Source organism: Lynx rufus, unplaced genomic scaffold (genome assembly GCF_022079265.1).
Source record: "Lynx rufus isolate CCGP_SWC_20201006 ecotype Redwood Valley unplaced genomic scaffold, mLynRuf1.p SCAF_4, whole genome shotgun sequence".
NCBI classification, from domain to species: Eukaryota; Metazoa; Chordata; class Mammalia; order Carnivora; family Felidae; genus Lynx; species Lynx rufus.
Window position 1 is genome coordinate 4,054,033 of NW_025814856.1, and position 11,331 is coordinate 4,065,363.

General features: G+C 57.6%; 1 protein-coding gene across 1 annotated transcript in view; it reads right to left on the reverse strand.

Moving 5' to 3' along the window:
* Window positions 1–8,195, reverse strand: part of LOC124523587 (complement C3-like) — a 44,763-nt gene extending 36,568 nt beyond the window's left edge. Inside the window, exons 1-15 of the mRNA XM_047095374.1 lie at window positions 8,075–8,195; window positions 7,491–7,683; window positions 6,897–7,059; window positions 6,726–6,796; window positions 4,852–4,946; window positions 4,689–4,771; window positions 4,516–4,606; window positions 4,160–4,262; window positions 3,942–4,068; window positions 2,162–2,277; window positions 1,910–2,056; window positions 1,308–1,517; window positions 982–1,188; window positions 494–649; window positions 60–189 (exon numbers count right to left, since the gene is read on the reverse strand). Coding sequence (XP_046951330.1) covers window positions 60–189; window positions 494–649; window positions 982–1,188; window positions 1,308–1,517; window positions 1,910–2,056; window positions 2,162–2,277; window positions 3,942–4,068; window positions 4,160–4,262; window positions 4,516–4,606; window positions 4,689–4,771; window positions 4,852–4,946; window positions 6,726–6,796; window positions 6,897–7,059; window positions 7,491–7,683; window positions 8,075–8,151 — 1,969 coding nt within the window. The 5' untranslated portion in view covers window positions 8,152–8,195. The remainder of the gene's footprint in view (window positions 1–59; window positions 190–493; window positions 650–981; window positions 1,189–1,307; window positions 1,518–1,909; window positions 2,057–2,161; window positions 2,278–3,941; window positions 4,069–4,159; window positions 4,263–4,515; window positions 4,607–4,688; window positions 4,772–4,851; window positions 4,947–6,725; window positions 6,797–6,896; window positions 7,060–7,490; window positions 7,684–8,074) is intronic.
* Between the last annotated feature and the right edge of the window lie 3,136 nt (window positions 8,196–11,331).

The window sequence follows — 11,331 nt, forward strand, 5'->3', positions numbered from 1 at the left end:
GTGCCCTTCATTTGCTCTCAGCATCTGGGGTGGAGGCCCCACCCCTCCCTGGCCCTCACCTGTCCTATCCGGGGTCTGCAGGTTTGTGTTGGTCTGGAAGGCCAGCCCTGCGTCCGTGAAGACGCCGGCATAGTCCTTCCCGCTGCCTGGAGTGCAGCCGATGTCAGCCTTCTCCACCACGTTCCAGATCTGCGGGAGGGCAGGGGTCGCGGGCAGGCCTCCACCACCAGGCTGACATGTCCGACCACCCCTGCGTTCTGGTCCCAGGCCCCTCTCAGAGGTGTGTGCACAGCCCCCGCCAACCACCCCCAGCTCGGACTCCTCCGTCTACGCTCCCACCCGCAGCCTTCACTTCCGTGCCATGTTTGTGTCCGTCCAAGCTTCCGTCCAGCCCACGCCTAACTCCACTTCCGGTTCCCTTCTGAGCGCCACCTGCGCCTCAGGCCCACGCCACCCCTTTGCTTCCGCCACACCCCAGCGGTACAGGGCGCACCTTGCTCTGAGTTAACCTATTCCTGTTCAGCACGAACACGCCCTTGTCCACTGCCACGAGCCCCACTCGGGAACCCCGGTCACCCTCGATCTTGATGGTCAAAAGCTGCCCAGGTGGGTACACCTTCTTTTCCTTCTTGCCACCTTTCACCACCAGCTGTTGGCAGGGATGGGGGATACACAGAGGTGGGAGTGAGGGGTCAGCCCTGCCAGGCTGGGTCTCCATCAGCAGTCAGCCCAGGGCAGTGTCCCTGCTGTGCTGGTCAGGAAGGGGCAACGGTGGAGACAGACAGACTGAAGGCGGAAAGGCCAGCAGGGAGGGAGATACTGAGGCTGAAACAGAGGTGGGGAGAGAAGGAGCTGGAAAAGGAGAAGATGGGCCTCGGTTGGGGAGCCCACCCAGAAGGCTGGAGAGAGGCAGAGACGGAGCGAGCACTGGCCAGGCAGGGAGAGCCAAGATGGGTGCAGAGGAAGGCTCCGGAAGCTTACCTTGCCCACACAGGAGTCCTTGACATCCACCCACACAGAATCGGCCACCACCTCCCTCTGGCCCTTGTTGTTAATGAAGGTGTAATAAGCCACCAGGCGGAAGGAAGGAATGAAGTCCTCAGTGATGGTCAGGGGCAGCGCGTACATGTCCTGGCCGGGCTCCCGCGTCTGACGCTCCACCTTCAACAGCTTCCCTTTGTTCATGATCTGGGGGAGACAGGTTGGCGTAAGGGAGAATCAGCAAGGTCGGGCGGGGGGGTGGCCCTGGCCTGGGGGTGCTGCAGAAGTAAGGAGGAGGGGTCTGGGGATCCTAGGAGGGCACGGACCAGGTAGGTGAAGTAGCGGATGTTGTTCTCCTGGGTGGTGGTGGGGTCAATTCGCAGGTGGAAGTTGACGTTGAGATCTTCCCCTGGCTTGAGCTCCACGCGAGGCACAGAGATGTGCAGGTAGTTATTACTCATGGTGCTGTAGGGTTGGGCATTCATAGTCCTGTTGGTCTGTCGTGACTCTGGGATACCATCCTTCCTAGTGCTTACCTGGGTGAGGAAAGGGGGATGAATTCTGGCCCCCCAAAGATGTCCACATCCTAATCCCTGGGGCCTGGGAATATGGTACCTTCCCTGGCCAGAGGGACTGTGCAAATGGGATTAAGGGTCTGAGGATGGGGAGTCTGTTTTGGTTTACCCAGGTGGGTCAAATGTAATCACCGGATCCTTAGAATATACCTATGCAGATGGCCAGACTGCTGGTGCAGATAAGATCCCCTCTATGCAGATGAAAACCCTCTATGTGAATGGCAGGATCCCCTGACAATAAAAGGACCCCACTCCTCACGTGGCAGGATGACTGTGGCAGAGGACAGATTCTCTCCATGCAAATCCAGTCCCCTATCTCCCAGAAGTGGGGCTAGAGGAGGGTGAGGACTCACGGTGATGGGCAGGGACCTAAAGGTTTTGTGTGTGTTGATGATCAGCTTGGCCACGCCGTCTTCCTGGGTGAAGGAGGACCCTTTGGAGTACTGGGTCACCACGGGGACGTTGCGTGCTGGGGAGCCGTCGGGGTTCGTCACAAACACCTGCAGGTGCAGTGCAGGGGCAGGTGGAGGGCGTTCAGGTCGACCCAGAGGCGTGGCTGATGCTCAGGGGAAGGGTGGGGGAGGCAGCCCCACACCGGGTCTCACCATGAGGTCAAAGGGCATGCCTGGTTTGAAGAACTTGGACGTCTTGGTGAAGTGGATCTGGTAGGGGGAGGTCACGATGGGGATCCCGCTGCGCTCCGCCTCCACCATGTCGCTGCCTGAGGGGGTCAGCCGTGAGGGCAGGCTCCTGGGCCACCCCTCCAGGTTGGACCACACCTTACACTGGGCCTCTCTCAGACTGGGCCTCCTCCATCAGACTGGCTGGAACCTTCATTCTGTTCCTCCCCCATCACTGGGACTCCTCTGTCAGACTGGATCCCACCTTCATGCTGGGCCTCCCTCCTCAGACTGGACATCATCCATTAGACAGGATCCAATCTTCATACTGGCCTTCTGTGCTCAGACTTCCTCTGTCAGACTGTTGCCCACCTTCATTCTGGCCTCCCCACTAGGATGGGACCTCCTCTGTCAGACTGGCCCCCAACCTCACTGGGCCTGTTTTCAGACTGGGTCCATTCTGTGAGACTGGATCCCAATTTCATTTTGGGCCGCCCTCCTGAGACTGGGCCTCCTCTAGCAGACTGGATCTCACTTTTATTCTGGACCTCCCCCCTCAGACCAGGCCTCCTCTGTCAGACAAATTCCCACCTTCATAGTGGGCCTCCCTCAGACCAGGCCTCCTCTGACAAACTGGCGGGCACCTTCATTCCTCAGACTATGGCTACCCTGTCACTGGCTGCCACCTTCAGACTTGGCCTCTTTTGTCAGACTGGATCACGCATTCATACTGGGCCTCCCCCCTCAGACTGGGCCTCCTGTGTCAGACTGGATCCCACCTTCATTCTGGCCTCCCCCCGTCAGACTGGGCCTCCTCTATCAGACTGGCTCCCACCTTCATACTGGGCCTCCCCCCTCAGACTGGGCCTCCTATATCAGACTGGATCCCCCCTTCATTCTGGAGCTCCCCCCTCAGAATGGGCCTCCTCTATCAGACTGGTTCCCATATTCATACTGGGCCTCCCCTCTCAGACTTGGCCTCACCTGACAGACTACATCCCAATTTCATTCTGGGCCTCCCCCCTCAGACTCAGCCACCTCTATCAGACTGCATCCCACCTTCATTCTGGCCTCCCCCCTTCAGACTGGGCCTCCTCTATCAGACTGGATCCCACCTTCATTCTGGCCTGCACCCTCACTGGGCCTCCTGTATCAGACTGGATCTCACTTTCATTCTGGACCTCCCCCCTCAGACTGGGCCTCCCATGTCAGACTGGATCCCACCTTCATTCTGGCGTCCCCCCATGAGATTGGGCCTCCTCTATCAGACTAGATCCCACATTCATACTGGGCCTCGCCCCCTCAGACTGGGCCTCCTGTATCAGACTGGATCTCACCTTCATTCTGGGCCCCCCTCTCACTGGGCCTCCTCTGTCTGACTGGATCCCACCTTCATACTGGCCTCCCCCATCAGACTAGGCTTCTCTATCAGACTGGATCCCACCTTCATTCTGGCCTCACCCCATCAGATTGGGCCTCCGCTATCAGACTGGATCCCACAATCATACTGGGCCTCCCCCCTCAGACTGGGCCTCCTCTATCAGACTGGATCCCACTTTCATTCTGGGGCTCCCCCCACCCTCACAATGGGCCTCCTTTGTCTCACTGGGTATCACTTTCCTCTGGATATCCTCTCTTACACTTGGCCTCTGCCCTCAGACTGGTTCTCCCCTGTCACACTGCATTCCACATCCATTCTGGGCCTCTGCCCGCACACTGGGCCTGACCCCCTCATTTGGGTCCCTTTCCTCAGACCAGGCCTCACCTGAGTGCAGGATAACGGTGACAGACACGTACAACGACTTCCCCACCAGGGCATCTGCTCCGGAGGGTTCCACCCCGCTCAGCAGGACCTTTCGTTCCAGCCTGGCCTCCCCACTGCCATCATCGATCTGGGGGAGGAAGGAAGGCTCAGAGAGGGGGAGGGGCGCAGGTGAGGGAGGGGGAAGTCCACAGTGGAGGAGGCTCAGAGGGGCAGAGCACCTGAACACGGCTGAGGGACTGGGGCAGCGAAATCCTCTGCTCACCATCCTGGACCCCAAAGATGACGAAGGCTATTCCATCCACATTCTTCCCATACAAGAACCTGAGAGGCAAGAGGGTCTCAGATGCTCCTCTCCTGAAGGGCGAGCCTGCCTGCAAACTTCCACGGACCCCTGGTCCCGCGCCTGGTGCTTACCTGGCCAGTATCTGGTCCCACACCTGGCCACACCGCTCCCGGGTTCCCTTACCCGGCCCCTACCTGGCTCCACCCCTAGCTGCCAACCTGGCCCGTCATCTAGCCCTCACCTGGCCCCCCTCCCCTCCCCTCCCACCTGGCCCCATTCCTAGCCCCTCACCTGGCCGTGATGGTGACCTCCAGGCCCTGTGGGTCATCAATGTAGTAGAATTTCTCTGTAGGCTCCACTTGGACCTCAAAACTGGGCAGCACTGGGGTCGAGACGGCACCAGTAGGGTGTCAGCACTGGGCCTGGCACTTGGGGCCCCCACCCTGACTCCTTCCTCCTCTTACCGTACTCCTTCACCTCGAACTCAGCAGAGAATACTTGCTGTGGGGCATCTTCATAGTGGGCTTCTATCTTCCACTGCCCTGTACTGTGGGGAAGGCAGGTGAGTGAGCCAGCCAGACGCCCTCCCTTGGCATAGGGAACCCCCTCTAGGAGGGCCTGACATACTTGACCTGCTCCGGGATGTTCCAAGACAGGGACGAGATGCCAAACAGCCTCCCAGAAGACAAGAAGTCCCTCTTGATGGGAACACCGTCGGGGGTCTGACAGGGAGGGTGTGTCTCTTCAGAGACCTGGCTTAGCCCCTAGGCTCTCTTCCTCCTCTCTGTGTCTGGACACTCTCTGTGTGTCATGACTACTGGGGCAGTGGTTATGAACATGGACTTGAGTCAGTCAGCCTGGGATCAAATGCCCACTCTCCCATTTACGCGCTGTGTCACCTTGGGCAAATTACTTGATGTCTCTGTGCTCAATGTGCCCAGCTAGAAGAAGGAGAAGAACATAGCCCCTACCTCAGTGGCTTAGCACATGATTCATGTAAGCTGGAGCTCACTCTCGTCGGCGGCTGTCTGAATACCGATAGTAACTAGCATTTATCACCTACTTTGTGCGGGACCCTGTGGTAAGCATCCTATGGGCGCTAAGTCACACAGCATTGCCTACCTTCGACTCTTTGACCTACAAGAACACAAAGTCGTGTGGTTCAACCTAACACACAGTATGTCATTCGTTGCAAATAACTAAACACCAGGAGACATCATGTAAAAATCTGGCTTTCTGGCTTCTCTTGGAAATTGGGATAACCGTGGATACGGGTTCCTGTTGGCACATAGCGACATTTGACTGGAACTGGGCAGAGGCTCTACCGTTAGAGGTGTGTGTTCTCCGTTCCCCACAAATCCCACCGATCCCCACAGTCAGCTTGTGGCTGTCAGGACCTGGTCCCTGTTACCTTTGCGTGATTGCAAGAAATACTCATGACGATCCTCTGAGAACCACCTACCTCTTCCCTCTGTCCTTCACTTCCTCCTTCCATTCCCCCTCCCCCCCACCCCTTTCCTGCCTTAGCCCAGTAAATTGTAATGAAATTACTGTATGCCAAGCACCCATTCTGTCTGGAATTTAGGTTCTGTGGAGGTCTAGGGAGCGGGCAATTAGCAAATGAATACATTCAATTTATAGGATGCCTAAAGGAGATGACAGGAAAGGAGACCAGTGGAGTGTGTGTGTGTGTGTGTGTGTGAGAGAGAGAGAGAGAGAGAGAGAGAGAGAGAGAGTTGGGAGAGAGTGTTTGCAATTTTACAGGTCCTCAGAGAGGCTTCCCTGTAAAATTGTGCCATCGGTGACATTTGAGCAGAGACTTGAATGACGTGATGGGGCAAGCTATGTGGGTATTTGGAGGAAGAGCGTTTTGTGAGTAGTGGGGGAACAGCCTGTGCAAAGGTCCTCGGGCTGGCTCTTTATGGCAGTTGGAGGGACAGCAATAAGGCCCATGTGGCTGGAGCAGAGTGAGTGAGGAGAAGAGGGGGAGGAGAGGAGGGGAGGAGGACAGGTAGGGGACTGGGCAAGTCTTGCAGGGCCTTGGGGAGTGCTGGGAGGACTTAGGCTTTTACCCCAAGGAGGTGGGAGCTCCTGGAGGGCTCTGGGTGGAGGAGGGTGGGACAGGAGTTGGGTGCTCGAGGCTGCCCCCTGGCAGCAGGAGGCGGATTGGGCTACAGAGAGTTTTTATCTGTCATCTCAATCTTCAGCTGAGCAAACCAAGGCCCAGGAGGCTGAAGTGACCTGTCCGGAGTGACACGGTCCCCAGAGGTTTGCCTGGAGCCGGAATCCACGGGCAGAAGCATCACTGTGCCTGGTATCCCTGGATCTCTGCCCTGTGTCCAGGGCTCTCTCTGTGTTCGTGGCTCTACAGGTCTCTTTGCCTTTAGGCCTCTGCAGTCCTGCCTTTTCCGGAATCTCTTCTCTGTGTCTCTCTATCTCTTTGTCTCTCCCCGAGTCTCTGCCCAGGGGGAGTCATCGTCTGGGTTCCCCGCTGCTGGTACCTGGATGCTGACGATAACGGTCCGGCCCACGGGCAGTAGGTCGTTGTCCACGGTAAAGATCCGATAGAGGACTGGGAGATGATGTTAGAGAAAGGGGGCGGTGAGTGAGGCCCTGCCCCTCCCCACAGTCCCCCCCCCACCCCTCTCTCCAGCCACTGCCCAGCCCCTTACCTGTGGAGCCTGGGGTATAGATGGGCTTGTCCGTCTGGATGAAGAGGTACCCGCTCTGAAAGCTGACCAGCACCACCTTCTCCACCACGGTGCCCCCGAAGTCCGCCTGGACAATCACGAATTTTTTCCCCTTCCCTGATGTTAATTCCCGGTTGGCTGGGATCTAGGCATAGCCAGAGAATCATTGAGATGTTGCCTCCTGGTCCCTTGCCCGCATTCAGCCCCAGGCTTTCAGTGGGGTCCACACCTGCCTGCCCTTCCTGCCAATAGCACCTGTCCACCACTCCGGGTCTCCCTGGTGTGCCCAGGTTGGGAGCAGAGGGGTAGTGGGGGGGGGGGGCAAGGGTCTAAGATGGGTAGGGATCAGAAAGGGGGATGAGTAGGGCGAATTAGACAAGGGGCTCAGAGGACCTCTCTTAGGAGAGGGGCTCAAAGCTAGGGGCTCAGGATAGAAGCTAATTGAAGGAGGAGTCTCAGAGAGGGGAGGGGCTTCCAAGTGGCACCTGGTCATAATGGGGAGGGGCTTCCAAGTGGGATGGGTTCAAAACATGGAGCAGACTCAGAGCGGGGAGGGGCGCCAGCAGGTGCACGCACCTTGATGTTGACTGTGCTCATGTGGTTATTATCCTTGGTCAGATAAGTGTTTCCTCTGGACAAACTTATCTTCCTGTCTGGAAAGTCGTTGACGCTGACTGTGACTGCAATGTTGCCTCCATAGTCATGGGCCTCCAGCAGCACCTTCTCCTCATTCTCCAGCCGCAGGATGTTGGGGGTGATCATGGAGAACCTGCAGGTCGGGTGGAACACGGGACGGAGCTGCCGTTCTAGGGACCAGGGTTCCAATCCTCACCCACATAGCACGAAGCCCCCAAATCCTGTGAAGTCAGATCTCGAGGCCTCCAAGTGATTCCACAGCCACGGAATCACTGAACGTACCACAGGCACCCAAACCCGCAGACCCCTGCTTCTAGAAACATCTGCCTCCCATTGTAACCCGAGTGCCATGAACCCCCAGCTCATGAAATCATGAGCTCACAGGCAGCCCAAGGCCATTCACATCCCAACCCGCTGACCCCTGCCTCCGCAGACACCCACGTGCGCCCTGGATTCTACTAGGACCTGAGCCCCACCCCCACCTCACAAGTAGCCCGGTTTGGAGAAGGGTCATGACCACTCACATGGGGTCCCCCGGTGCCAGGGGCAGGATGGGAAGCAGCAGCAGCAGCAGCAGGCTGGGGCCTGAGGCAGGCCCCATGGTGCAGGGACGGTGGAGGGACAGAGGGACGGAGGAAGCGGACTGGGAGGGAATGAGCAGAGGCTGCTGGAGGCTGCCTTTTATCTGGCTCCCGCCTCCCCCCTGCAAGCTCAGCCCAGCCCGCAGCTCCCGTGGCTTCCCCCTTCCTGGAGCTGCCCCAGATTTCTCAATACCATTTCCTAAGTTTTTCAATCCCTGGGGCCAGTGTGTCCTGGGGTAACTAACCCAAGGGCATGTCCTCCAGCAACATGGACACACCTTCCCCCTGCCAAGGTCTCCCTCAGGGTCAAGGTCAGTTGGTAAACAGGGACCTTTCCCTGTTGCACCTACTTAGCGGTGGAGGAACACTGAGGGCCAGAGAGCTCCCCACCCCAGGTATCTGGGCCTGGCGCCCAGTTTCTGGCCATGCGTTTGTTAACCAGTGCCTTCCTATGGGTTCATCTCTATGCCCATTGTGCCCGGAAGTGTGGGAGAGGGATGGCAGGCAAGATAAGCCAGCAGGGGAGAGAGAGGAGGAGGCCTGGAGGATGGGATTCCCGTTAGCTGGCTTGCCCTGCCCAACATTCCAGGTTGGACAGCCGGAGAGCCAGGCTGCCTGGGTTGAGGCTAAGTGGGGTCTCTGGAAGGCACTTAACCCTAACACAGTATTGGCTATGTGTCCCCGATTCCAGTTGAAGTGGTGTCCTGAGTTTCGTCTGGCGCCCCAGCTGGAGGAAGGAGAAGAAGGGGAAGGGAAGGGGAGGATTTCTGGGTGGGGGGAGCCCAGGCACCCCTCTCCCCCCCACCCCCTTGAGTGCAGCGATTTCCCTGCTGCACCCCCCACCCTCACCCTTGAGTCGGTGACAGGCCTGGGAACAGCGGGGACTGCCCCTCCCCTCCTGGCCCCCCACTTCCAGGATGGGGTCCTTGCTACACTGCTTTCTGAGATTTTCCCTCCAGGACCCATGGCCTGGGCACCTCCCCCACCATGCAGCCCAGGCCTCCCCTTCTCCCCCTACTCATTACTCATTAACTAGAAGGTAAACTTGGCCCGGCTGGATTTGATCTGCCCCATGGCTGCTTCCCCCGCTCCCCTGACTCAAGCTCAGGAGAGGCCTGAGCATCAGGGACCCCCACCCTGGAGGGTGCAGGGGCAGGCTGGACATTCACAGCCATGAATGTCCCTCTGAGCATTGGGTTACAAGCCAGTGGCATGGGGCGGGCAGAGGCTCATCCTGGTGCCCCGCACGTGGTGAGGCCCCACTGCACATGGACTGTATGTTTATTGTTTCCAACACCTGCTTCTCTTCCTCACCTTGTTTCATTGACAGCCCTGCCCGTCCTCCAAGCTGTCCCCCATCGTCCTCCCTCTCCCCTGCACTCACTGTCCCAGTCCATCTGTCTGTTGTCTGCACCCCTGTGGTCTGTGGCCTCCCTGCTGCAGAATCACTTCTTCCAGCCCATGTACACACACACACAATATTGTATTTCATTCCCTGTGAGGTAGGTACTTGTATTATCACACCCATTTTACAGATGAGGAAACTGAGGTTCAGAGAAGTGAATTGACTTGCACTGGGCTACACTTAATCTGTCTCCTGTCCTGCACACACGTGCACAGAGACATGCACAGTGACACAGGAGACCCACCTGCCACAAGCCATGAGCCCCTACTCACCAGCAAGGGTGTGGCCATCTCCCCCAGCAGCCAGCAGCAGCAGCAGGAGGCCCAGGCCCAGCTGGCACACACTGCAGGGCTGTCTTCACCTGTGGCTGCGCCCCAGCCTCGTGAATGGGATGTCTGTCTGTCCATCCACCATATACACTGAGGGCCATAGAACTGTCTCCCCATGCCTGAGCAGATGAGGTCCTGAGTCACCTCAGGGCAGGGCTAGCATGGCTGGGTCCCTGAGGGCAGGGAAGAAACCACAATTGCCCAATGGTCCTGGGCTTCACACGCTGCAGACAGGCACCTATGGGTACCTGGGTTCAGCCTTTGGTCACTCCGCGATCAAATATTTCTGGATACGTGTGTGCCAGGCACTGTTCTAGGTTTGAGGCCACAGCTGTGAACAAGACAGACAAAAGTCCCTGGTGTTAAGGAGCTCCCATTGTTGGGGTGAGAGACAATGAGCCTCGTAAAGAAGAAAATACTATATAGTGTTTGAGATGGTGGTTAAGGAAGTGCAAAATACAAGAGTGGTTTGTGTGTGTGTGTGTGTGTGCGCATGTGTGCGTGTGTGTGCTGTGTGTATGTGTGCATGGAGATGAGTGCAGGTGCAGGCATGCATGTTGGTGCATCTATGCACACATGTGGGTGTGTGTAGGTGTGTGCATGTAGGTGCGTGTGCGTGTCCGATGTGCATGAGTGTTCACGTGCACGGGTGTGTGCAGGAGCAGACACACATACGCCTGCATGTGTGGATGTGTGTACACGTGCATGAGTGTGCCTGGTGAGTGTGTGTGTGCATGCGTGCATGCATGGATGCAAGTTCAAATTGGAACTCACAGACAGGTGGTGTAACCACCAGCCGCTAGGTTAACTAGGCTGAATCCAAGGCCTGGAAGTCGTCCCGGGGGCACCTCGAACTGGCCTGAGGAGCCCTCTTTCTCTTCTCCCCCACATCCCACCTTTTCACAAGCCCTGGCCATTCAGTGTCAACGTCTGATCTGAACCCAGCCGCCTGTTTCCAGACCCACTGCTACTGCCTTTGCGAAGTGCTGTGGGCTGAGTGTCTGTGCCCCTCCCCCCGTTCATTTGGTGATGTCCTGATCACCTACCTGATGGCCTCTGTAGGTGGGGCCCTGGGGAGGCGGTTAGGTCAGGAGGGTGGAGTCTTCCTGAATGGGATGAGTGCCCCTGACGGAAGACTCTCTCCCTCCCTCTCTCCCTCTTCCTCTCTGTCTCTGCCATTTGAAGACGTTTGAGGACCCAGTGAGAGGGCCACTGTCTACAATCCAGGAACAGAGCCCTCACCAGAGCCCGACCAAGCTGGCACCTGTGTCTCAGACTTCCAGCCTCCGGAACCCTGAGAGATGCATGTCTGCCGTTTGAGGCGCCCGGTGTAGGGCATCTTGTTACAGCCGCCAGACTGCACTAACACACTAGGGCATCCGTCATTTCTGGCCTGATTCTTGCAGTGGTTTCCAGCTGGACGTTCTCTCTGCCTCTTGCCACCTCATAATTCATTCTCTGCCCTC